This window comes from Stigmatopora nigra, chromosome 2, assembly GCF_051989575.1.
Source record: "Stigmatopora nigra isolate UIUO_SnigA chromosome 2, RoL_Snig_1.1, whole genome shotgun sequence".
Lineage (NCBI taxonomy): Eukaryota > Metazoa > Chordata > Actinopteri > Syngnathiformes > Syngnathidae > Stigmatopora > Stigmatopora nigra.
In genome coordinates, this window is record NC_135509.1 from 16,895,923 (window position 1) to 16,923,016 (window position 27,094).

The 27,094-nt window shown below is 38.1% G+C and overlaps 1 protein-coding gene across 1 annotated transcript in view; it reads right to left on the reverse strand.

The window, feature by feature from the left end:
• Positions 1 to 27,094, reverse strand: part of itpr2 (inositol 1,4,5-trisphosphate receptor, type 2) — a 60,833-nt gene that overhangs the window by 15,457 nt on the left and 18,282 nt on the right. The window contains exons 16-47 of the mRNA XM_077742465.1: positions 26,859 to 26,978; positions 26,525 to 26,707; positions 26,140 to 26,391; positions 25,926 to 26,061; positions 24,751 to 24,898; positions 24,488 to 24,675; positions 24,272 to 24,398; positions 24,125 to 24,182; positions 23,811 to 23,976; positions 23,546 to 23,713; positions 22,765 to 22,851; positions 22,523 to 22,648; positions 22,302 to 22,424; positions 21,945 to 22,145; positions 19,760 to 20,011; positions 18,389 to 18,514; positions 18,176 to 18,304; positions 17,307 to 17,421; positions 17,005 to 17,186; positions 15,619 to 15,761; positions 14,431 to 14,539; positions 5,874 to 5,994; positions 5,562 to 5,749; positions 5,299 to 5,479; positions 4,479 to 4,732; positions 4,209 to 4,409; positions 3,296 to 3,406; positions 3,080 to 3,175; positions 2,869 to 2,988; positions 748 to 882; positions 475 to 667; positions 129 to 254 (exon numbers count right to left, since the gene is read on the reverse strand). Of these exons, the coding sequence (XP_077598591.1) occupies positions 129 to 254; positions 475 to 667; positions 748 to 882; positions 2,869 to 2,988; positions 3,080 to 3,175; positions 3,296 to 3,406; positions 4,209 to 4,409; positions 4,479 to 4,732; positions 5,299 to 5,479; positions 5,562 to 5,749; positions 5,874 to 5,994; positions 14,431 to 14,539; positions 15,619 to 15,761; positions 17,005 to 17,186; positions 17,307 to 17,421; positions 18,176 to 18,304; positions 18,389 to 18,514; positions 19,760 to 20,011; positions 21,945 to 22,145; positions 22,302 to 22,424; positions 22,523 to 22,648; positions 22,765 to 22,851; positions 23,546 to 23,713; positions 23,811 to 23,976; positions 24,125 to 24,182; positions 24,272 to 24,398; positions 24,488 to 24,675; positions 24,751 to 24,898; positions 25,926 to 26,061; positions 26,140 to 26,391; positions 26,525 to 26,707; positions 26,859 to 26,978 (4,865 nt within the window). The remainder of the gene's footprint in view (positions 1 to 128; positions 255 to 474; positions 668 to 747; positions 883 to 2,868; positions 2,989 to 3,079; positions 3,176 to 3,295; positions 3,407 to 4,208; positions 4,410 to 4,478; positions 4,733 to 5,298; positions 5,480 to 5,561; positions 5,750 to 5,873; positions 5,995 to 14,430; positions 14,540 to 15,618; positions 15,762 to 17,004; positions 17,187 to 17,306; positions 17,422 to 18,175; positions 18,305 to 18,388; positions 18,515 to 19,759; positions 20,012 to 21,944; positions 22,146 to 22,301; positions 22,425 to 22,522; positions 22,649 to 22,764; positions 22,852 to 23,545; positions 23,714 to 23,810; positions 23,977 to 24,124; positions 24,183 to 24,271; positions 24,399 to 24,487; positions 24,676 to 24,750; positions 24,899 to 25,925; positions 26,062 to 26,139; positions 26,392 to 26,524; positions 26,708 to 26,858; positions 26,979 to 27,094) is intronic.

Here is a 27,094-nt window from a genome sequence, read left to right on the forward strand (position 1 = left end):
AAGTTAAAAGACAAGGCAAGAATGAAAAAATAACAAAATCTAATTAATTATTTAGAACAGAGTACACTAGATGAGTACATACTAAAGTGCAGTGTGAGGATTTCTGTTAAGCTCTAGCAATTCCTCACCTTCATCTCCATCATCTCCAAATGGGTAGAATACAGCCACACAGATGTTGAGTAGACATGCCAGGTAGAAGGAGATACTTCCCCAATGAGAAATATTACGCGAGAACCAGAACAATGCCTTGTTTTCTACACACAGAAAACAAATATTAAATATCGGTTTAACTCTTCAAATCAAATTTCAAGGTTTACATCATTTTTTTTTTTTGTAGGGAATTTTCCCATTGGGCCAACAATAGACATTGTATATAGCCTTGCCTGTCTAGTAGTTTTTTTTATTTTATTTTTTTATTTTGACAAACTTTACAATTTTTATTTTTTTAATGTGTTAAAAAATGCAAAGACTCACTTCGAATTTTCTTCTGCCAACTCATCTCATTGTAGAGATTGTCAAACTGCTGAAAGAAGTCATTAACCTTGCTGCCCTGGTCATCTCGTTCAGTGGTGGTGAACACACGCATTTTGGACTCCTTCGTGAGGTACTCACAAATGTTGGGGACTGGAAATACAATCTGTTCCATGGTGCGATCATGACGCACAATCTAGTAAATGGAAGGGTTTTAATGATTTGATTTTGAACAATCGGAGAAGAAAATAGAATGTAATAACAGTAAATGTCTACCTCGATCTGAGCTGTGTGATTGGCATAGTATTGAAGGGCATCATCTTCTTCACTGTCAGGATCCAAGCTTGATCCAGACCCCAAAGCAGATCCTGGCTTTAGACTCTGCTGGAGGACTTTATTATGTCGAGCCAGCTGGGAAACGGGACGATAAAATAGAATTGGCTTTAACTGAGAGTCAAAGAAATTGTGAATTGTTGGTTTTTTTGTTAGTGAGAAATTCCGATTTAAGTGTGTATCATCCAGAAACTAAATATTCATTCAATGTGTACGACGAGATCTGGCCCATCATGATTTTGGGTGGCCTGAAAGCAAAGCGACTTCATGTTTTCCACCCCCAAAAAAAAGCCAATCTAAATTTAATCTGGTTGTCATTTTGAAAAATGAGTTGTTGCATACATTTTATTGTTATCAAAATGTATAGAAAGAATAGTTGCATTTCAATTATTCATTAAATGTTTTAATATTTTATAACCAATAAAGAAACATGCTGCTTATTAATAAAAAAAGTTTTAACAGTGTTTTCATTGTTAAACTGATTTTCCCCATTCTAAAAAGACAAGATCATTGGAAATGCCTTCGAACAATAGAGACAACTGAGGAGGAAAATTATAACCAAAAGGTCGCCATCGGGTCTCAGTGGGACATTCAGCCCCTAAACTTTAAGACATTTCAAGTAAATTATCAACTAATCCTGTGATTTTGCTGATCTTAACCGAATCTTAACTCCACACTCTAACCTATTTGTTAGCGTTGCTGTTTAAGCTGCTTGATTACCTTATTTATCTGTAAAATAGTGAAAATTAATGTAAATGTGTATATTTACTGTGAATTTCCATTTACATTAATTTCATACCCTAAAATTTTAGGTTCGGTGATGCATTGCTCGTAGTGAAAAATAAAAAAGAAAACTGTTTGCAATACTGGGTATTAATCAATTTGTTGTATATCAAGTGTATGAACGGCACCACAACTACAATGGGCCATGACAAAGAAGAATTATCGATAGTAATTGAGAGTAAAAACAAATGTTTTCCTTTCCTTGTCATTCTTATATTAGCATACTATAAAGACGGTGTAAGAAAATTTCATCCCACATTGAAGTAGACATATATTGACTTTGATAATGTCCAATGACGGAATCAATTTTCCATGCCACTCATTCTATTATGGTTGCAGGAAGCTGAAGTCAGCTAATTTCAGGCAGGAGAAGAAAAAAAGACTCACAACTGGGCATCGGTCAATCACTGGGCACATAAAGACACAGACAACAACTAACACTGACATCCATACCATTGCTGAGTACTGAAACGATACTGCCTGCGATGGAACTGTCTTTTTGGTTTATAGGAATGTGGGTAAGCCAAAATACTGTCTGGCACTTGGTTATGGAAAACATAAAGTAAATGCCTACACTGCTCATCCTCCTTTTTCTAACTGACAATAGACAAAGCCAACAGTCTAACATTCCATAAGTGTATTTATTTGACTTTCATCATGGGGGTCAAATTCATCTTTGTAACAGGTCACATTATAGTTATGGTCTTCTTCCAAGAGCCAACATGTTTGCCAATTAGGGCTATCATGATGAATTAAGTAAACCATGATTTAGCCTTGATAGTCAATTGTTTAGAGATGGGCTGACCTCAAAATTTCCCAAATCAGCTTTTTTAGGAGCAAATATTTTCTTATTTTATGGCTTTTTCCATATTAATTTTTATTATTTACATTTTATATTTAAAAACAAAAAGAATCAGGGACAGTCAAAATATATGTTTTAGGGTAAAACAATTTGTTAAAACTAAAAATAGCTAAAAAAATGTTTAAAAATGGGTTATTCTAGTCTTTGAGCTTTCATAAAGAGCTGTAAAAACATACTCAACCATTTCAACTTTTTAAAATACTCATACACTTTTCTCAGAGCCAAATCACCTGGACAGACCAGTGTTAAAACAAATCCTTCAAAAATTGTATTTAAATTTTATTTTAATGAGAAACCGAGTGAACTTACACAATCTACGTTCGCGTGCCAAACAATGATCCGGCGACAAACCAAAATATTACAATCTAGAGTCTAAACCATCATAACAAAATTAAAATAAAAGAAACATGGTTACGAACCTGGTGAGCCAAAATGTAGATATTATGACCAACATCCAGTGGTTTTACGTGGTACAGGGCACAGTCCTCATCTGCTTCACTTTCCAAAGCTTGAGCATAGGCTTCTTTCATGACATCCACCTGTGGCACAAGAATTGGACCAATTTTTAAATGGCTTCCTCCAATGCACAGGATTTAATTACCACGACACACACCCTGGATGGACACTTACAAGCTCTGTGGGTCTCATCTTGAAGAGAATTTTCTCTGCATTCTCACTGTCATGGCGGCTCTCCATAATAGCCAACAGGAGCTTGGATGCATTATTCTGGAAATGTATTTTTCATTAACCTCGATCGTGTGATCTTTTTTGTCAAAGTAATGTTTAAGTATAGCATTACAGCATTGTTGTATGAGCTCAGTTCAATAGAGTAGTGTGAAGACTCACCTTGAGCTCCAACACCAGGTCCAGACGATTCTTTCCCAAAGGATTGATGGGATTTACAATTAGCGCTATAATTATGTCAATGCCATTTGACTCATGTTTGGCTATACATGTCTGGAAACATATGAAGTACACGATAAGGCTATGATCAGAAATTTCATTTGAAAACGCAATGCTAAGAAAGAGAGATGGTAACAATTCATACACATCACCAACTCAACACAGACTAAACAATGACAGAAAATAACCACAAAATGTAATGAGGTAATTTTAATGGTGCGTAAAAATATGTGTGTTTGAGTGGGCGCAAACGACAACTACTTTACCCAAATATTTCGTATAGCCTATAGCAAGCATACATAGTTGCATTGATATGACGACTAGGAATCATGAACATCTAGTTCATAATTTTACAACATTTGGCAACACGTTTATTGCATTTTCATTTCATCATTCACCGTTTACACCGCAAAAAAAGCATTGAATTCAATTAAGGGTTTAGTTTGTATACTTTTACATCTTTCATTCATTCATCTTTTGAACCGTTTATCCTCTCAAAGGTTGCGGGGGGTGCCGGAGCCAAAACCACCCTGAATTGGTGGCCAGCCAATCGCAGGGGACGAGGAGACGGACAAGCATTCATACTCATACCTAGGTCCAATTTAGAGTGCTCAACCAGCCTACCATGCATATTTTTGGAATGTGGAGGAAACGGGTGCACCCGGAGAAGACCCACGCATTATTTTTTTGTAGATTGTATGCTTTAAGGGATTCAATTGGTCTGATTTTTTAAAAATAAACTTTCCTCCATCATTTTCAGTAGTATTCGATTGTTAACTATACATTTCTTGCTTTATTTTGTAATTTGTCAGCCTGTAGTTCTCTCTTTAAGGATAAAATTCAGGGTATGGTCTACCTGGTTTTCATGGCAGGGCCCCTGGCAGTACTCTGTGATGGTTTCCAAGGTTTGACGGACCAGATGAACATTGCTTTCATTTATATAAAGGCCAAGGAGCCCGAGGCCTCCCGTGGTGCTTCCACAGATACAGTCCAGGAACTGAAGTGTCTCACATACTAGATTGTAGTTGGTCTTGTTGTTTTGACACCGCAAAAAGTTCTATATACAAAATAATGAGACAAGGGTCAAAGCAGAAGCAAATGATGCTAATGACTGCAAAAGAAATACCTGCAAGTCGCAATTGTGGTTCTCGCAAAGAAGCTGAAGGAACCGTAAGATGGGTTTCATAATAGCGATGGCCTGGCTCATGCGAGTCTCCTCTTTGGCCTCTTCAGCTCCCGTCACCTCACTGTTCTGGCACAAGCCTTCAAGATCAGGATCCAGCTCTTTTCGGAAAGCAGAGAAAGCCTTATAGGTCACAGACGAAGCCTCCTTAAGTTGCCCTCGCATGTCCTCCCTCATATGAAGTCCTGAGTCTTTCCCTTGCAGCATGGATGAAAAACGTCAACAATGGAGGACAGGAGGATATTTTGGTGCAATGAAGGGTTTGCAAAAGAATAGATGCATTTAACATATTCAATACATTAATGATTGTACATAATGATTGTTTTTCAAGTGTGAGGGGAGTGAGAATCGAAAAAAGACATTTCTGGAGTGAACAAACGAGTAACTATTGAGGTAGGTGCGGCAACGTGAGAGCATACAATTTTGATACAATGGCCTTTTGATCGGCCGGGCATGTTGCAACTCACACGGTCTTTAACATGTGACAGCACACACTGAGAATAACATTCTACGCAGAGGTCAGTCAAGCAATATTTTGTTTATCCAACATTATTCCAAATTAAGAATGAGGACTACATGAACTAGTTAAGGATTCTAGATTTGATGTTTTTTTTTTTTTTTTTTTAAAGATGCCTGAAGCTTTTCAGCTGATGCAGCCAGTTTGTAATCAAGTTTTTTTTAACGTAATCACCACAATTCTGGACAAAAAATGATATTAATGTCACAAGGAGTATTCACAAATGATGTGTTTGCATGCCTGTACCTTTTCTGAAAGCGACACTGCCAAAGTCAATGTCATCATCCCTTTTTCTGCTGTTCAGCTCAAACATGTTGACCGAGACCGTGGCGCGAATCTCCTGTTGGGCCAAACGCATGCGGTCGTAAAAAACCTTAAAGAATCTCTCGGACTTCTTCTGCTTGTGCAATTGGTGGTAGAAGGAGTTCTAGAGGGGAGACAGACGTACATTGAATTCAACTGTTTGTCACTTTTGCAGAAAAAGTAATATGCAAGCCAATGCCGAGCACCTGTATCTGTGTATTTCCGCCTTGCAGAAGGGCAATCCCCAACAGGACACTCTCCTCAAACACTTGATCATTCTTAGTGTTGACAATAAGATCAATCACTAACTCAGATGCCCCAACAATGTCCAATTGACATTGAACCTCCATTATGCTACTGCATGGCTTGTCAAAGTCTGATGTGAGTGAACCTCCTGTACAAATGAGTCACACAGCCAATCAATATATGCATTATATTTTACTGTAGATGGACACAGGTGATATATATCAAAGCATTGGTTGATTTTAGAAAGTCATTTCAATTCTTTCAAAGGGTACCTCCGAATGTTGGCTTGGGAAAACAAGCGGATGAGCTGCTTCCAATCCCAATTTCGGACTTGGAAATAATTCTTTGTGTTCCAAAGTAGCGCGTGAGAAGAATCTCTCTCAACTCCTTTCCCTGAATGACAAAAAAAATAATAATAATAAAGTTTAAAATGGACTTCATCTCTAAGGTTAACTCGACAAAAAGTCCAAAATTAATGTCATTAATCAGCCCAAGGAAAAAAATTGTGCTCCGAGGCTTGATGGAATTTTACAACTGCAATTAATGGAATTAATCAGCCCCGAGAGATTTTTTGTTGGCTTTAATCAAAAACCATGAACAAACAATTATAGTTATAACAAAATTGGGAACTGCGCACTTTGTAGGCCTCTGTTAGAGTAAAATATTAACGCTTTTTCAAATAATCATATCCTAAACAATGCCACATAACTTGTTTATCAAGCATTCTTTCTAAACCGCTTTTAAAACATATTTATAAAAAGTATCAATTGTGAACAACTACGCCATTTCTGGAAGTGAGGGCATGCCTTGATCACCATTGTTTCTACTTTCAGTGTAAAAAATATGTATAATAATTAAACTCGAGTACAAACCATAGTTCAGCCAAACAATGAAAAAACATTTGAACAAGTTAGATCGCGGGAGGTTGGCTCCTTGAAAAGTACATCATGGAGCAAATAAGTGTAAGCGCTCCTGCATCAAATTGTAAGAACCAATCTAACCGCTATTCCTCTCTACGTGTAAAAAATTGAATTCATTAATACATTCAAAAAAGAGCCCGGGATGATGTCTAACAAAGATAATTTGTCATTTAATCACTAAATGACAAACGTCAGGCTTATTTTACTGACCATCTGGACAGCTCATTTTCAATACTAATAGAACACTACTTTGTAAATGATACCATAACTGGTTTCAACTGCAAACAGAAACAAATGAGGCAATGTCATGCCCCAAAAACGTTGTTGGCTAGGTGCGGTCTAGCAGGAGAAGTGGACGTGCACATGCAGCTGACTGACGCTCTCTGTGTCAGTAAACATCTCATCTGCAGTCAGTGGAGACACTTGTCTGCCTGCACTGTCTGGCTGAATTTTCACACAAACACTAACCAATGCACACTCATCCACATTCTTCTTGAACTAAAGTTGAGGATCCAATGAGTTCTACTCATTTCCATGCTGCAATACACACAAAGACTATGCGACTTAAAGACAGACGACAAAGCACACTTTCTAACATATTGCACAAAGAATCATGTTTCAATCTTCCACTGTTTTCCAGGACGTGTTAGTTTTGTATAATTTGAAAGAGGAAAGTACGTATGTCTGCACAGAAACTCTCTGGGGTTGTTTGTTTTCTCTCCTCGAGGTGCTGCAGTCTGCTGGCTCGCTCTGCAGAGAGAGACAAGAAGGGAGGCAGGATGGCGGCAGAGGAGAGCCAGCACGGTCTGACTCATCTATAGCTACTGCATTGACAAGAAACCCTCCAGTCAGACATGCAGTAGCCGTATGAGCAGTGATAGAATAGAGATAGAGTAACTGAATGCGCAAGGTTGAGTGAATGCAGACCAGGACACACAAAAAAAAAAAGTATGGTGCAATTTATGTTGAGGTTTTAAAATGTGCACCGACACGCCACACTGCGGCTCAGTGTCCAGAACTGCCGGTCCCCACCTACAGATTTCACACATCACCACTTTTCCCCTCCTTCTCTTCCTCCACCGTTCCTCTGGATCACATTTCCACTATCTGTATTTTCTCTGACAAATAGGCATAGAGGAAAATTGAAAGCGCTTGCCCTTTGTAAAACTCTGGTCAGACAAGGTCAATAGTCTCCAAAACAGAGGGCATAGGGAGCAAAAAGTTAGCCAAATAAATATGGTCCAAATCATGCAGACAGGTACTAGTGGTACCTAACTGTATGTGACAAATTGCACATCATGAAAAATATACAGTGGTACTTACACTTACCAAATACTTTTGTTCCAGAAGTAATTTCGTAAATAGAGACGCAGTTTACATGCAAAAGCTTGCTGCAGCATTTTTTATGTTATTATTATTAATTGTTATTATTATTTTTACTATGATTAATATGATGCTGATGATGATTATTATACTTTATATATATATAATCATATTATATTCTACTATTATTTACTACTACTATTATTTTATATTATTGAATAAAAATTCAAGTGAAAAAATATAAAAAGTCAGCAATCCTCCAACGGAATAAAGATTGAAACCACATCAAGCTCAAGGCCAAGTAAAAATTCCATTAAAAGGATTGTGGAAGGATAGCCGATACAAAACATATAAACTATACTACTTCCTTTCGGAAATATATATCAAATGTTTAGACAGTACATTTAAATGTACCATTGACATGGCAAAAATAACTTTTTTATATAATCCACTTTATATAAACCCAATTATTATTGTCTAAATATTGAATAGGAGTTGCAGATTGGGGTTGAGTCTAAGTAAAAGACAATATCATCAACGTTAATATTCAGAAGTTGAATTACCCTATTTTCTTCAGATTAGTGTGTTTACAAAATGCATTTAAAATAGTGAGTGGTTTGTTATGAGAAGTGTTTTTATTATCTTAATATTTAATAGGTTGTGGGTCTGACACGTCATTTCATTAGTATTGTTGTTGTACTTCAATTGAAATAACTCAACTCTGATAAAACCTATGAAAAGCTGCACACTTATCACATGCGCTAAATTACAATGTTTTAGAGATACACTGTCCTAACACAGAGAATGCTCTTATTGAGCAAATAAGCACAACAGAAAAACAAATTATATGCCCACATGTGAGAGCAATTGGTAAGACTGCTTCAAAGAAGTTTTGAGAAATGCAGCAAAAACAAGCATTCAAGAGCCTCAACAGTTAACCGGAGGGTTCCATGTGATTCTTTAACCATATTAAATTGAAGAGTGACGTGATGAAAACGGGTTTGTGCCAATACAAGGCATGTTTGATAGGAATTGATGTTGGTGCAAAATTAAAACATAATGTTTTCCTGGTCCGATTGACATACAGACATAGATCATTGTAAAATTCTGATTCGTAATGTGAGTTCATAACATATTATACATTTTTTTTTATATCACGCTCTGATAATATCTTTCATGAGTGAGATATCATTGAGGGGACACAAAGGCTGGATTATGAGGTGGATGATCGATTAGCATTTCCCAGTCAATCGTCAAGGTATTATTGGTAGATTGCATGACAGTAAGGCTTGATCCAGTCTGTTAGTTTCCTTTACGCCTGAACGATGTCTTTCTTGTAGCGCGACATAGCGCAATACTCACATCATGGGAAGTGCAATATTTTTTTCATTTTTAAACACAAATCTGGCTTTTTTAACGAGAACATCAGGCTCTTTGCCGACATTTTGTGTGGAGCAGAAAGGCTCACCTAACGTCAACAAGTATAACATCTAATCCTTCAGTGATACATTGATCTTGAATCCTTCAAACATACAGCGAAATTATATGCTTCAATTCGGTGTTCAATTGTAAATATGTGGTTATGCAACATCTAAATGAATATACCATATTTTCTTGTATAAAAGCTATATTTGTAACTAAAATATGCACACAAAACATTCAGTTGCTATACTCTTTTTCACTAGTAGATGTCGGCAAATTAACATTTACTATTTGTTGGTTATTTTCTGTTTTGCAGTAAGAAAACAAACATTACTGGACAAATTACTAACTTCCTTATGATATTGACCCTAGTAATATGCTTTTGATTCATACAGTATCTCAGCCATACCACGTGATGATTTTTCTTACAATTTTCCCTTCAAACTAACACATTTTTATTTCCTATTAAAACAATGAACATGGAGGTTAAAATTGTCAATCAAGGGGGCGGCTTATACGTGCGAAATCGTAAAATTCATCCATTTAAAGGCAAATTTAAGGGTGCGGCAGAAATAATGTGACCACCGCTGAACATCCGTAACTGCTGAGCTAAGTCGGTGGCACGAATAAAAGGAGGTTGGCTCATTCAAAGAAAGTTTGAGCACCCCAGCTATATAGTATAATAAATTTTACATATTGCTAGGTATCACTGTATTCAATATACCGGTTTGTTGTATTGAAGACAAATACAACTTAAAATGAGTAAATGTTTGGAAAATGACACTTCATGCTTTTTAAAAAAAAAAGTAGTCACCCACTGCACAATTCTTTCATTGAAGTAAACAATTTCAAGTTTCTTTAGTATTTTCAACATTTCCACGTGTGTTAGACAGACCAAAATTTGCACACACTAACTCGCAAACATGCGCACACTTCCTCTGCGTAGTCACGGTCAGAGCAGAAAAACAACACGTGCTGATCGCTTGTCACCGAGGAAACCAGAACATTTTATGTCCTAACGGACACCTGACTGATGCATCATAGACAATTTTTCCCCTGCTATTATAGGACTTTCACTGTCAGTGTTTTACCATTAGCATTTTTGTCCTTTAATTAACTGTATTATTCAGGGTCACTGAATTTAAATTGCTTGACTTCAACTTAATGGCTGGGCACAGCAGACAGCTAATCAAACTGAATTCAAAAAAAAGGTCAAATCAAGGCAAATGTCCATTCGCTCATCCATCCCTTTCCCCACCTGCCTACATTGATCTCAGTGGATGGACACAAGCCGCGTTTCCACTGCCGCCATCGGCGGACACACGAGCAGAGAAAACCCATCAGGATGAGCTCAGCTTGCATGGCCTTGCATGACCATGAGTGTGCATGTGTCTAAGCGTGGCTTATCATATACATGTGTGCATGCGATGTGCTAAGCATTGAGAGAGTGGTAATCTGTAAATCTGCTTTGCCCCGGGCAGGTGGTGTTAAACTTGGCAAGTGAGCTGAAAAAAGGACAGTGTGACTGACGGGTGATGAGTGTGGAAGCAAAAAAAGAAAGGGAAGCCAGGAGGGCAGTTTCAAAAATAAATGTTTTTTTGGTTCATGCATTACTGCGCATGACATTGACTGGACAATCTACTAGAGTAAAAATAGCCTTGGGGACAGTACAATATACATATTCGAGTACCCACCTGTTGCATACTATTGACTAGACAAGAACATTTGTAGGTGTATATTAAGATAAGGTTGTTTTATGACATTTTTAGAGTTCAATAAAGTTGCTCATGGTTCAAACCACACCTAAAACGCCACGGGTTCACGAGAGCTTTATTAAAATAGACCAACGGCTTGAATTAAAAAAGGAACTGTCGCACAGTATGCGAGTAGTAGATTTACTTCCTTTTTTTGCACCAGTATAATCCCCCATTGTCCACTTTCAACCAAGCCCAAATACAATAACTACAGTGTCCTCCCATATTCCAAAAACATGCATTTTAGGCTGCTTGGACACTATAAATTGCCCCTAGATATGAGTGCCAGAGTGAAGAGTTGTCCATCTCCTCATACCCTGCAATCGTCTGGCCACCAATTCAGGGTGTCCTCTGCCTTTGGTCAGCTGGGATAGACTCCAGCACCCCCCACAACCCTAGTGAGGATAAGCAGTTCAGAAAATGAATGAGGGAATTTTCACATTTTTTTTCTTTTTCACGTCGTCTGCTGACCAATCAGTGAGCAGAGGGACAACCCAATTGTACATCCAGAAAGTGATGGGCTTTGACGATGGTTAGACTGTAGGGGGAAGAGAATGTCACCGAGCAGACAGAAGAGAGAGAGACAAAGGAGGGAGGGGAAGGCGTGAGGGAGAACGTGATGTTCCACGTGACATTGGCTCAGCTACTGCAGGCTATTACATAAGTCCAACCCCTGCCCTCTCTCCTCATGGACTGTGCAGACGCCGCTTCTCTCCAATCCCTCACTCTGCAGCCGCCGCACACTTTCCCCCCACCCCTCTTCCGCTCACATGGATTCTCACATGGCTGCTTCTCCCTCAGCCCCCCTCCAGCCAGCTCGTTTTCTCTCCCCTCACCAACTCATCGCACCCCTGGGGAGCCACCAGCCTCTCATGCTAATGCTGTCACTCCGTCTCCCTCTCTCCTTCTCTCCCCCTCTCTGTTTTCGTCTGTCTCTCTCGCTCTCGTTATTTCCGTCAACTTCTTTCACCCCCACCCCTCTGTGCGCCGAGAATGCAGCTCCACTCTCAGGGCTACAAGGATATGACAGAGGCCACATAGAAACGCATGAGCACACCCACCTACACAAACCGATTTTTATCCTACCTCTGCTCCACTGTCTGGCCTTTCAAATGCCCTGTTATACAGTTTAAAAAGAAACTAACCACTTGGGAATTCGCCGACTTTATTGGGTAAAATTAAAAATATTTTGCAGTATATAAGTCATAACCGAGTAGAAGTTCAACAGCCTAAAAATGCACGATGAAGAGGGGAAAAATAGGAAGAATTAAACTGCATTTGGGGGAACTTGTATTTCATCAGAGACCAATAAAAAATGATGCATTGTAGAAATAACAATAAAATGGAGAACAAGATTAATTATTTAGGTACCTATAGCCAAACTGACAAAACATAACTTGTTCACTGCTAAATCCATGAAAGTCTTCAGCTTCAGTTTCACTTTTGAACTACAACTCTGGAAGAAGCCATGCCTACAGCGTCATTCTTGCAACTTTCGGTAAGGGAAATAAAAATAAATATATGCTGCAGGCCTAGCATAACTATGAAAAAAGTGAAACTTCATCTGCGAAATACAGTAGATGATAAGATTGAGAACGACAAAACCAAAGTGCTTGGGTGAATTCCTAAATGAATCTGCTTATAAATACGACAACTAGTGTATACAGTGATACCTCGACATAAGAGTGCCACGACATATGAGCAATTTGAGATGAGTAAAGATACAAGACAAATTTTGATATACTAGCATACAGTTAGATGGGAGAGGCTGCTCATAAGAACGTCTTGGTTACTGTTTCTCTCCCCGCAACTCCCTCGTGTAATGTCTCTAAGAGCACTGGGTGGAGCGTCACATTTTTTTTTCCCGTTAGTCAGTGCGAATGCCGGAGCGATCGCTAGCACGAGAGAAGTATATACTGCTTCTCGTTGGCAAGGGGTCGTCCGTTATCCTATTGTAAGGACATTTGTGTGCATCATTTTGGGAATATTTTGAAGGGAAGACATAAGCAAACAACCCTCGATAGGTTGCATCTGAAAGTCAGGGTGGAGGCGGGGCAAATAGAGCCAACCCAGTCGGGAGAAGAAAGCTATCAAAATGTAAAACTAAATTAGAATTAAGTTTAGTGCAAGGTGCCCCCTCTCTCTGTCCATCTCTCTACTCTCTGCAAAATCTGTCTAATTTTACTAATATTAAACACATTTTAGTGGTATTAAACCACTAGTTGTTTGTTACTTTGTTAATAAATGGGGAATTAGAACATAATGTTTTTCCAATCCAATATCTTGCTTGTTTTTGGTGTTTTTTCCAGAGGGTTGGAACAAATTTATTTGTGTTTAGTTCATTTCTATGGGAAACGTTCGTTTGAGTTACGAGAGAATCGACATACGAGCTAAGTCCTGGAACGCATTAAGGTATCCAAATTTAAAACTAAATTAGAATTAAGTTTAGTGTAAGGTTAGATTACACTTATTTTTGAGTGACTGCATCGTAATCCAAGTTCATTTAAATTTTTTCATGTTATGTTACGAGCGCATTGCCATGCAAAAGCGCCCCCCCCTTCCTCCATGCGCAATCCGTATAATTATAGTACTATTAAACACATTTTGGTACTATCAAACTACTAGTTGTTTGTTACTTTGTTAATAGATGGCGAATTAAAAGAAATAAAAATGTTTTTCCAATTCAATATTCGTTTTTAGTTCATTTCTATGGGAAACGTTCGTTTGAACTACAAGTAAATTGACATACGAGCTCAGAACGAATTAAGCTTGTATCTCGAGGTACCACTGTATTAGACTGGTGTGTTCTGAACTGACTAAAACTGGCCACCAAACCTACCAGCATATCTATGGAAGAATCACTTTGGCATGCCAGGCTAAGGAACACCAATATCTATAAGAAATATAACGTGTCCCGAGAGCATTGTCATCACCCACGCCCTACTGCTCTCCAAGTTTGTTAACAACTGCACTTCTAAAATGCTCAGTTTTACTTCCCAGCCCAATGCAAAACCAAAGAAAAAACCTCTCCCCAGGGGTCACTTTCCTCAATCAATTATTCACTCAAATAAAACATTTGGTTGATGAAGAAATCTCCTCCCCCTCACCCGAACAAACTAATTTCCTTGTTCAGAGCTCACCCCTCATTCTCTACCAGTTCCCTTTACTTCCTCCCCCCACATCCCCTCTCAGTCTGTGTCCTCAAGTGCCCCTGTCCTTATGTAACTCAGAAAAGCCCACTGAATATAGATGAGGGAGATTCTTGGCTCACATACAAGGGAGAGAATGAGGGTTGCTGGTAGCAGCACAGTGCTGCTGACATTTCAAAATAAGGCTAAGCTTGTGAAAATGTTCACCTCATTACAAGGGTTTTCTGTCTGTAAGCTTAACAATGTGGGTGAATTACTCACAGACTCTTGAAACCAGTCCTTTTTGTCCAGCATCTCTCGGAGTGTCTTCAGTATCTTGATGCAAAGCTTTTCCTCTTTGTCCATAAGCTTTTTGGTGTGAGTGATAAGCCTGTCAGTGTGAAAATGCTTTCTATTAGTTATCATGCCACACAAACAAGTTTATGATGATCAGTCAATCAATTCCTGCATAAATCTTTTAATGAAAAGGTAATTATGAGTCATTCCTTAATGTTTTAAAACTACTAATCCATGACAGGGTATGGGGGGCTGGCGTCAGTCCTAGCTGTCTTCAAAAGGTCTTTTACTCTTATGGTATACTTATTAATCTCACTGGCTGCTATTGACGTCATTAGACGTCCAATCCATTTGGACTGCGAGGGGCGAATGAACACGCTCCCTGTCAAAATGAATTTGATGTCTAGCACCGTCAATGGCACTAAAAGATCGTCCTCTCAGTCTGAATTAATTGAATGAGATACATTTTATTAAAATAATATTATTTCTAGAGTGTTTCGGGGGCTGTAATTCATGTACATCCCTGTTCTCATTTTATTTTTTTATTATATAGATGTATATGGAAATATTGCATTAACTACAGTGACACCAATGAATTAAATGAGTACCTGTATGAGTATTTAGAAAATATCATATTTCATATATGAAAGCATCAAGGCCCTATTATATGATTTCTGTCATTAGTTTCTGAATACAAATAATATGTTTGAAGACGTGTTCTGAAAACATGAGCAACAGCAGAACAATTTATTGATGTTTAATCACCTAAATTGGAAACTTTGATCAGGCTCCGTCTGTGACTAATGGAAGAAGTAAAGTTCTGCAAGGAGCACATGGAAAAGTAAGATAAGAGTACTAAAGAGGGATGAAAAATAAAATAACATTTATATTCATCCTGAAATGCAAATGAAGCCAATGCAACACCTCTAAGACTAGTATAATGGGTTCTCTTTTTGTTACTTGAACAAAAGATGGGCTCCTGCTTAAAAATGAAATGCTGTAGCTAAGAGCGAGTACTTCAAAAAGTATCGAAGTTCAAAGGCGGCAGTCAACTACGCTTCATTTAAGATGCAGTCTACCTTTCTGGGGACAAGAACTCAGCATCAAGGATGTCTATATCTTGTCAAGATTTAGTTTTACTTGACCCTCAGACCTGCAGTGATAGCGACTTACTTTGACATGAAAGCTCCACTCTCACAGCGTAGGCGAGCGGCCTCTGGAAATAGCAGCTCAGGACTGTGGAGGACATCTACCAGCACTGAAAATTCTGCCTGCACCATTGGACTGAACTGCCCTTCCAAATGGGACACAACACCCTGTACACACAAGCACATTCATTAATTCAAATGATGAAAACTTGATGTAATTTTAGAGAGTTGTCCTTTTAAATTAAGGTCCCTAAAAAATGTTTCGTTCAGTACTTTAGATCAAGCATTGCCCACCAGGATACCTTACACACCCTGGCTTTGAAACTCTAAATGAATAATAATACCTTTTATTTCAAAGCGGTTTTCAAGAGACACTCAAGGATAAGTTACAACCAAATTTATAATAAAAATACAAATTAAAGAAGACAAAAAAATGCAGATTAAAAGCTAAATAAAAGACATTTATAACGTCCAGTAAAGTCAAATTAAAATGAATAGATTGCATACCAATCAACTTATACATTTTTTCACGTATTTTATGCGTTTCAATCATTTTAAATTGTGTATGCTGTAGAACAACAAGAAAATATTTTACAAAAAGTATGTTTTTTTTTGTAAACTGATCTCTTCATCCCCATTTTAGCTCTAATCCGGATCGTCTCGGTTACTAGTAGCAGAAAACGTCATTGTCGACTGCTAATATTCTCATATTTCAAGCATGATATGTCCTTTCACACATCCTCTCTTTTCACTATATAAATATAGTGTGTCAGCAAGCAATGTACCCAGACAGTCAAGCTGTCAGCATCTTACAGCGACATCTACAGAATCTTAAATTTATTGCATACTAATGGGCACTCCGACCACCTTGGAGAACATTTTAGACTTTTAAACGGCTCTATTATAGTAAATATGTGCCGCGTTGAAATTGTACATTTATTTTTTAATCGCTTAATGAGGGGAATTGCAATCATTAACAAGGGGAGCAATTGGCCGAGGTTGGCAGGTATGAGATAGTTAGATTGGTTGAAAGTAAAGACTGTCAGTAACAATCTTGAAAAACTTTAATGAAAAAAAAATAATTAGTACATCTTTTAAGTCTTTAAAATTGTCATGTCAGTTCTGGGATTCTGTAAGCACATCCGTGACAATTGTCAATCAACTACCAACACTTTCTAGCGAAAATACGATTAGCATGTTTTCTCTTTCCAACACAATGTTGGAACCAAAAACTAAACATTCTCCGAATACTGTTGTGGTTGATATTTGGTGGAGGATTACAAAAAATATTTCAATTTAATTTTTGTGATAAACATTGTAAATAGACAATAGTTACTCTCATGGGAAACAGAAAATGATGTGGCACCTGGAATGTGTTTGACATCTGCGCTTTAGGTTATAGGGGGAATACCTGCAATTTTTCAATGATGGTTTTGTAATCTGGACCACCCAGGTTCTCTTTGCGCGGACGCAAGCGAGTAGAACACCTCCAGTCTTTTACTGCCCGCTGAACCATGTTGTTGTGGACCTGCAAAGACATGGCTTTCACCTGACTATCCAGGTCAACGGGGATTGCTATAGCCCTGGCCTTGGCTGTTGGAAAGTAGAGAACATTTGTGAAATTGTTTTCAGCATTATAGTCCAATAGAGGAGTGATTCACAATGCATTATATGAAGAAAGAACAAAATGCTGGATAAAATCACATTACTTACCAACTTCAGCAAGTGCTCTAATGCAGTTTTCAATATTTGCCTTTTGAGTGACCCATGTGCAGTTGCAGAGCCTGAAAGTTGACTGGAGCAGCTTGATGAAGATGGATTGGTTAGTCTGTTGCAAAAGGATGATACAGAATCCTTTAAAAATGAAACGATATAAAAATGGCTACTAACAAGCCTGTATTATTACTGCCGGTCCTTATTTTAAATTCCGTATTTTTCGCACTATAAGTCGGAGATTTTTTTTTATATATAGTTTGGTGCTGGGGTGCGACTTCTGTCTGAAATGATTCACAAAAGTTATTATATGTATTTTTATTTTACACTGTTGATAATTTCAAATTTGGCAGTTGATAGACTTGGCCTAACGTCCTTAGGGGTTGCCACGGCAAACCCAATGTTATTGCATGTATCTTTTAAAAACTACCGAGAAGGGCTTTCCAAAAAATTAGTTAATTAAAACTTTTGTTCGTAAGAAATTATATTCCGCCTGTTCTGGCCTCTATATTTTTATGATTATTATTTTAAACCCCTTTCAATATGACATGTGGGTTCTTTGTTTTGGATTTTCTGAAATAAAATATCTGCCCAAAAAAATGCAACTAATACTCCAGTGCGACTTAAATGTTTTTTTTCTCAGTTTCATTGTGGATTTTTTGGCTAGTCGTGTGACGTAGGTGCGACTTATAGTCCAAAAAATACAGTAGTTAGTCCTGCAATTAAGACATTTAACAGAAAAAGAATTTCAAAACTAGATAACAAAATACTGAAGTAAACTCCTTCCTTACAAGCACAACAGAAGAATTTCAAAAAGAAAAATGGTCATTTCAATTAGTTATGTATGTTACAGTCAAGTGTAGGGTTACCTGAAGGTTGGAGAGATTCACAGAAAAAGGCGAACTAAAAAATCCAGTGAGAATGGCCATTACTGTCTCTGTCACATACTTCTCCAGGGCTAAATCCGCATGGTTCCGGTCTGTGGTGCTGTTACACACCTGGAGATAAAAACAAATATTAACAAGGTGTTATTTATACTCTAAATATTCCAAATGGTACTTGTGACATAAAACTATGCTTACTCTTGACATATCCACCAGAATGTTGTCGAACAGCTTCCAAATGTGATTGGAGGTATAGATCTCTTTCATTTCTACTTCTGTGTCGACATAACAGTGATTGACAAAGTTCACATATGCAGTTTTTACCTGTCGGTTAAAAAGAATAGAATCAAATGTAAAGTTAAATAGAGGCACCTGTTAAATTATCAAAAGTACTTTTATTCAGGCAACAAATAAAGTGTAGCCAATCCCAGTGGTAATCCTCTGTTATGTCCTAAACTACTTTGTAAAATATATTTGTTGTTGTGTAACATTGAAATATATACACCATACATGCCACATTTATTGGGTACTTCATTGGTATAGATTCAAATCAACAAAAAACATTGGATTTTTGGGTAAAAAGTGAATGTAGAGTACTAACTGAAAAACTTGAATATCAAGTAAAAGATGTTTTTTTGGCAGTTAAACATTCAGTCATTCATTCAAAATGCAAATATATTCATTCATTTCTGTAGCGCTTATCCCCACAAGGGACATAGGGGGTGCTGGAGCCTATCCCAGCCAATTACAGGCACCAGGTGGGGGGACACCATGAGTCGGTGGCCAGCCAATCGCAGGGCACAAGGAGACGGACAACCATTCCCACTCACACTCATTCCTAGGGGTAATTTAAAGTGTTCAACCAGCCCACCATACATATTTTTGGGACATGGGAGGACACCGGAGTACCCTGAGAAAACCCACACAGACCCAGGGACAAAACATGCAAATTCCACACTGTGAGGAACGACCTGCGTTCAAACCCTCGGCACCAGAACAGCGAGGCTGACGCACTAACCTCCCACATACTCATTGTCATTTTACAGATTTTCAGCATATTAAAAGCACAAACTATGAAAATGAAAATAATGTAAAATACTTCAGTTTTGTAGGTTTAAAGAGTCAACATTCTACCAGGAAACTAATTCTAAAGACCTGCAAAAGGTTGCTCAGGGTTTAAAAAGTCAGTTTCAGGCTGGCTTTGAAGAATTCAGATATGAGCAAGACTGGGATATTCTCCATTTCTGAGGAGTACCTGTATATTTATACTTAACATATATCACATATTTATGCAACCCTTTCGTTTTGTCCAGCTAAACTATACGACTTCGTCGAATGTTTTAAATAACTACCCAAAGTTTGGTTGATGTCTATAAAAATGTTGGGTTAAATGCATGCATCAAGGGTAGTATGACAAAAGACCCAAATAAAATTGACTTTTGATAAGTTGAAGAACACAAAACTCAATCAGAAAAGAACACAAGATCTTAACTATAATCACAAAAACAAGAACAGAGCAATGATTATTTCTTGGGTTCCGAAAAGGAGGTTAGAATGATGAAACGTTACCTCTGGGACACAGTTGACATCCGTGACAACTTTGACAATGTCATCCAGCGGAAGAAGAGAGTTACACTTTAGCTCAGTGTAAACGTTCTTCCCTTCAGTGCAGGCAGCAAGGAGCTCGACAAGTGTATTGTGATAGGCCAGCGCTCCATCTTCATCAGTGCGCTCACGCTCAGATCCCATCATTTGAAGTAAGACCGGAAATGAGGACCGGTCATTGTAGAAAACCAGGACATCTTCACCTCCATTCACGAGCTGAAAGAACATTCCGAATTTGGTTTTATCCTTACAAGCTTGAGGAGCTACTTAAGTATAGGCATGACAATAAAAGCATTCAATTCAATCTCTATCACTGCATAATTTTTCATATGTCACAAGTTACTGCTCTGCTGGTCACTTGATATTTTCAGCCAAGTTCATTTGTCATTATACCATTGCAATCTTGGTATGCTTAAATTGCTAAAAAGGAACTTTGTATGCAATGCATTTTATGCCCTAAATATATTTTTGTCGTATCTTTTTTTTGTAATACAAGATTGACTCAAACTACCCGAAACAAAATCATAGTTTTTGTTCCAAATGATCCAGCAAAACAGTTTTATTACCGTATTTTCCGGACTATAAGTCGCACTTTTTTTCAATGGTTTGAGTTAAATAGGCCGGGCCTGCGACTTTTGTTTTTAACGCTTACCACCAAAAGACAGTTTTTGTAGGCTTCAGTTTCCCCAAAAATGTAAATGTTACTTTAAATGATGGCTATTGACTGCCTGTTGTTCACCATCCAACATTTTTTTTTGGGTGAAACTGTGTCCTCTTGATTGGTTGCGATTAAAACCTCTACTGACTTCAGCCTATTGTAAAGGAAAAGTTCGGGCAGCGGCGTGGATCAGTGGTGTAGTCAACGTTCTCAAACCCAGAAGTCGTGGGTTTGATTGCCTGCCCTGGTGACCTCATCTAAATATCTTTGAGCAAAATACTGAACCCCACATATAGAGCATAAGTACTTTGAGTGTCGTGAAGGTGGAAAGGCACTAAGAAAGTATAAGTCAATTTACCCTTGAACGGCCAACACTTTTATCATGTGCCTTCTAGCAGAAAGCTTATAAAAGAGAATCCTGAAATGACACCTAGTGTGGCCCCGGGTTTACTTTTAGGCTCGGCGCTTTTTACTCACAGGATGCAGTATTTGTATTTACTATACTGGGGCCTATCACAGCTGACACTGGGCAGATTATATTCTAAACTGGTTTAATCAGTTGTAGGGGTCATAGAGAGAAGGACAACTATTCACACTCACAATCATACCGTTACAGATTTTGAATCAATTCCCCACTGCCTGCACCAAAGTCAAGACAATGCACCACTAGCCAATCAGTGGCTTTTTACTGTTGTCATGATATTAAATCCTGGATTGCAGTAGTTTTAGTCATGTTAGTATTTTTATTATTAGTCAACCTTTACCTGCCTTTCAGTCTATTTTTTTCCTCCTTTACCTTTAAGGGAGAAACCTTGATGTCATTGTTTAGCAACAATGCCACATTAAAAATGTCACAAAAATATCAATTCATCATTTCAAGAACATCTGTCTCTTTCTATCGGGTCAACAAGGAGAGGATAATGCATGCTTTTATCACCAGTGACATTGACTATTAAAATGCCCTGCTATGGAGTATGTCAGTTTAACAAATTTTTCTCAGCAGCATTTGTCCTGATTAAACCATGAGGTGGGATCACACCAGTTTTACAATGGCTTACATTGTATTTAAAATGGGATTTAAGGTTTGTTTCAATACTTTTATTTATTGTAAATGTATTGGCCCTCATCTCTTAAACTCAGAAGTCAATTTTTAAGCATTATTTTTCCGTTTTCAAAGGTAGAAGGTATGCACCATCTGCATGCTTAAACAATATGAGGAACCAATCGTCCTTTTTATGATGCTAATTTAAACAATTGTTGTGTATCCCGTTAAACAATTGCACAGAAATGCCTTGTTTTCACATCAAGTAGATTATTAGGATTTACTAAACATGATTTAGATGATAAATGATACTATACATTTCAGGTAGTTTTTCATAAAACATTTTTAAATATTTAAGAGCTGTTATTTAACTACCAATCAGTAAATCCATTCAACTAGTTACCAGACAGACAATCATGAAAGAAAGAAAACAATCTTAAGTGATTTACCTCAGTCATGACTTTGTCTTGACATTTTTTCACATACTTTCCTTCAGCTTTCACAATGGTTTGCAGAAACTTCAAGTAGAGAACATGACGCCCATGTGTTTCAATGCAGTGGACAAAGTGATGAACAACACGGTCGCTGATTTCATTGCACAGCTGGTAGTAATTCATAAAGATATGGCGCACTGTTTCAGCTTCAAGCAACTGATGAGAAACAAAGAGTCATAATTCAGTCTTATGTTGACAAGGCAGACCATTCAAAATAAGACATTTAACAGAAACATTGCACGAGATTGATAATAATACACCAATAACATTTTTATTTCCAGTTAATGCCCTGTCAATCACAATGATACACACCCCTGGAGTGAGAAACAGATTTAGATGTTTATGAAGCAGGAATTGGTTCTGATGATTCCCTCTGCAGAAGTTCTGAAGAAAGGCATGTGCCAATGTCATGATCTCGTTCATCTTCTCATCACTCTGAGTAAGGACAATTACAACAACAACAAAAAAATGGGTGTTGGGAGATTGGCACTTTGAGATAAAATCAGTCACTTAGCATTTTTGGTTATGCTCACTTTCTCAAAAGGAATTTGAAGCAGGTCCAGAACAACGGTATGAGCTCCCATGTTCTTGAGAAGCCTCTGCTGCTGTGTGCGTATTTTTTTACCGTAGTAACACAGCTTACTCAGTCGTAGCAAGATCTACGCTTGACAAAAAAAACCCTCAATATTCACAAACACTATTGACAAAAGTCTAACAAAGTTCTTGACCTTGATGGCGAATAGACAATATGAAGAAACAAAACCTTGAAACTCACCTCTTTAACAATGTTGTAGTTGTTTTCCTTGTTGCTGTCAATTTGAGGTTTATTGTTCCCATCATGCACTGTGCTTAGCCCCGTCTCCTGGCAAGGGAAACACACAGAAGTCATTTGCAAGCTAGATATTATTACAGATTTCATCAAAAATCATGCATCTTGATATATGAAAATATATCGACCATACTAAGAGGCAGAACCATTAAATTTAGTTCTACTTGATGAACCATTCTTGATTTTCCAAACTACCATATGAGTCAATATTTTTGTTCCATAGTTTAGCTTGCATCATGTTAAAATATAGATTTGTTCATGTATTAAATCAATATTAAAACATAAATATGTGTTACTACCAACTTTTGCATGCGAACAGGTAACGAGATGAATCTTGAATTGTACAAATATGTGTGTCAAAATTCCAAGTATTAATCAAACCAATGAAAAAAGACTAATTGATTTAGACCCATGTGATTTATTTTAGGAAGTACAAGTAGTGGGCAGATTCAGAGTGTATTTCTTGTGTATTTTTAAACACACATGCTGCAAAAGAAAGTTTGTGAATGTGGATGTTCATTTAGAATGAAATCAGAAGGAGCCTGAATATTTATCCATCATACTTTTTTTAAGCAGAGTACCCATATCCATTTTTGTGTACCCTACTGGCGAAAGACAAATTTTTGCTTATTGTCTTCTTGGCCGAGTGGATAAAAATGACTAAATTCCAAAAATATGTTATTTGTATCTGCCATGCAACATAAACTACTTGTTCCAGTATATTTACCTCCATGTTTTTTTCTTTACCCTGCCTGACACCAAGATCTTCCCCATTGTAGACTCCATTTTTCTCCACCCACAGTTCTGATTTCTCTACAGTTAGACGTAGTTGATCCAGGTCTGCCTTTATCTGTTTGTAATTCTCCACGTCCTGCTCTGAAACTAAAAGTTGGACCTGAAAAGTATACAGACACACGTACATAATGATGTGATTATCACCATAGCAATCCAATTTAACAGACTTAACATAACTCTGCAAGACCGCTGTGTACCTGTTTGAAGGCCTGCAGGACTTCAGCTCTCTGACTGAAGTGTTTGAAAATGAGCTGCAGTGAACCAGATACCAGTGGCGCATAGTCTTGCATCATAAGATGGATCAGAACCCTCAGAAACGTTCGACCACCTTCATTATCAAGCTCAACTGCCCCTAACTCAGAGCTGAGAGAAGCATGAATTAAACATTTTCCATCTACATTCACAAAATTGTTTAGGTGCAAATACTTGGAATGGGCATTAAGCACAAAAGGAATTCAAATATAATTTAATCAGGTTTTAATGTTTGTTACATATGACAAATTCAACCAACCTCCCGGCAAACATGCTCTCTGCTTTAGTTGCAATCTCATCAATGTCTGGTTCAGGAGCTGGACGCAAAACAAGGTTGAAGGGAATGTATTTCGACGAGAGGTGTGGTTAAATTATGAAAAGAAAAAGGAATGAAAAGGAGTCTTACATGGTATGACCAAGAGCATATCAGATTGTGAAACAGTGTTCTCAGCTATGTTCTTTTCTCCAAACTCTTTCTTGTAGATGGACAACAAATATGTGATCCTGTAATCCAGCCTCACACTCAGGATGAACTACAAAATCAAGTGAAAACACCACCGAAATATCACACCGTTGATCTCGTAAGAGAAAATTCCACGAAAATTAACTTGAGTGTGCCTACTTGAAGGATCTCTATGATCTTTAACTTGATGTCCATCACCATGACATCCTCATTGTCCACAAGCATGTGTCCTTTCCCATAACGCAGCGAGGGAGACGTGTCGGGCACGCCTTGTGGGACACCTCGATTCATCACTATCTGGGTCATCATTTCTCCAACACCGTGGATCGTACGCAAGACATTGTTACCTGAGTGAGGCAGATATTTTCACATCTTTAGACATCTGCTCGTTGTTTATTTACATACCACTGCACTACACCCACCCGCCTCTGGACTTTTGTTGAGCTTATTCATGAAGGTGAGCGGTTGTTGGACAATGTCCAGTATGGCCAGCAGAGTGCGTGTGAGTCGGAGGAGCTCACTAAAGTTATAAAAACCGAAGTACACCAGGCTTCGAGCCAGATTCACCACCTAAAGGAAAGAATATAAAACCATTCAAAAATTTAAAAAACAAAAGTAGATACCGTGGTACCTCGACATACGAGCAGTTTGAGACGAGTAAAATTTCGAGCAAATATTTATCTCGAGGTACGAGACAAATTTTGATATACGAGCATACATTGGATGCGAGAGGCTGCTCATAAGCACATTATGGGCACCGTCTCTCTCCCCACAACTCCTTCAGTCTGATATCTCTGAGCACTGGGCCCAGCGTTGCATTTTTTCAGTGTTTTTTTTCCCCCCGATAGTCAGTGCGAATGGCGGAGCTTGTTCGCAAATATGAGGAGTACTACTTCCCGGGCATGTTGGCAAGTGGTCGTGTGTTATCCTATTGCGAGGACATTTGTGTGCATCATTTTGGGAATATTTTGAAGGGAAGACAAAAGCAAACAACCCTCGATAGGTTGCATCTGAAAGTTAAGGTGGAGGCGGGGCAAATAGAGCCAACCTGGGAGAAGAAAGGTATAAACATTTAAAACAAAATTAGAATTAAGTTTAGTGTAAGGTTAGATTAAATTTATTTTTGAGTGTGTCTGCATCGAAATCCAAGTTCATTTAAATTTGTTTATGTTATGTTACGAGCGCATTGCCATGCAACCCCCCCCCCCCACTCTCTCTCCCTTCCGCAAAATCCGTCTAATTTTAGAACTATTAAACACATTTTAGTATACTATCAAACCACTAGTTATTTGTCACTTTGTTAATAGACGTTGAATCAGAAAAAATGAAAATGTTTTTCCAATCCAATATCCTGTTTTGTGTGCTTTTTCAGAGGGTTGGTACAAATTAATTTGTCTTTAGTTCATTTCTTGGGAAACGTTCACTAGAAATACGAGTAAATCGACATACCAGCTCAGTCTCAGAACGAATTAAGCTCCTATCTCGAGGTACCACTGAAGTACAGTAGTTAAGCCAACTGTGAAAGACTGAATTTTTCTAGCGGATCCAACAAATGTACTAATATAATATGTAATAATATTTATCAAGTTCATTTTACCTCTAGAGTGAGTTCATTCTTGTCTTTTTCTCCAAATGAAAAAGACTCATTGAGGTATTCTTCAACAAACTCCATCGTAGGGGCAAACTTTCTCTTCATCTCCTCTCTTGAGGAATCTGCTGACTCGTATTCAAAACTACATAAAAAAAGCACAATGGAGGAGTTTTAATTATGCTTGCGAAGTCCTGTGATTGATTAGATGTCAGGTGCTCACTCGTGGATGGTGATTTTGGATGGAATCTCAGTCCAGAGGCGGGCGTAGCGCACAGGAACCACAGCTTCTTGTGGGTCCCGGTCCACATGTATATGTAGCATGAGACGACAAAAGGAGGCTCGAAGGTTATATGGCAGGCTGTTGTCAAACATGCAGCGCAAGATAAGATCCACAGGAAGCTGAGCGGAAATCTGATTGATGGCAAGATACTGTCGGTCCAGGCACATTTTAGCAAACAGGTTGAGCTGATACCTGACAATAAGAAAGGAACGCGTGGTTTGAAAAAGCCTTGTAGTCAGCAAAAAAATAATTCACCCGTGTACTTTTTAAAAATCCATTTGCCAAAGGTTTTTGTACATTTGGGGAGTAAGAGTCATAAAGCCACCTGTAGTAGGTAGTGATATCTACATCCATCTTATGGTTGCCTTTAGCATCCTGAGCCAGATGGCGGATGGATTTGCCATGAGGCTCCTTGTGGCTGTCAATCCAATAGAGCCAAACTTCCTCCTCTTCTCCATCTTCCTGTGTGAGTGAAGACTCCAGGGTGGTCTCAGTATTAGGAATTAGTCTGTATATGAGTGTGACAAAGCACGGTTGTTTTTACAAGATTCTCTGACAATATAAGCAGATTTATTCGCAGAGAATATTGGTTGCAAAGCAATACACGTATACAGTATATATGCAAACAAGAATACTGATCAACCTATTGTCTGACTTACTTTGTCTGGATAAGGATATCTGCGTTTTCCCCTTTAAGCATAAATTTGCAAATAAGCTCCTGTGTCACAGGGATGGCAGTTTTATTGGACACGCATAGATCTGAGAGATAATCCAGGAATCTAGAAGAATAAAGCAAAGAGAGTTCAACCAGGAGGTTTTAAAAAGTAAATAATTTAGTACAGTGGAAGCCCTATCAAATGCCCTTGAGGTCATTCAGATTAGGACTTTGGTTCCA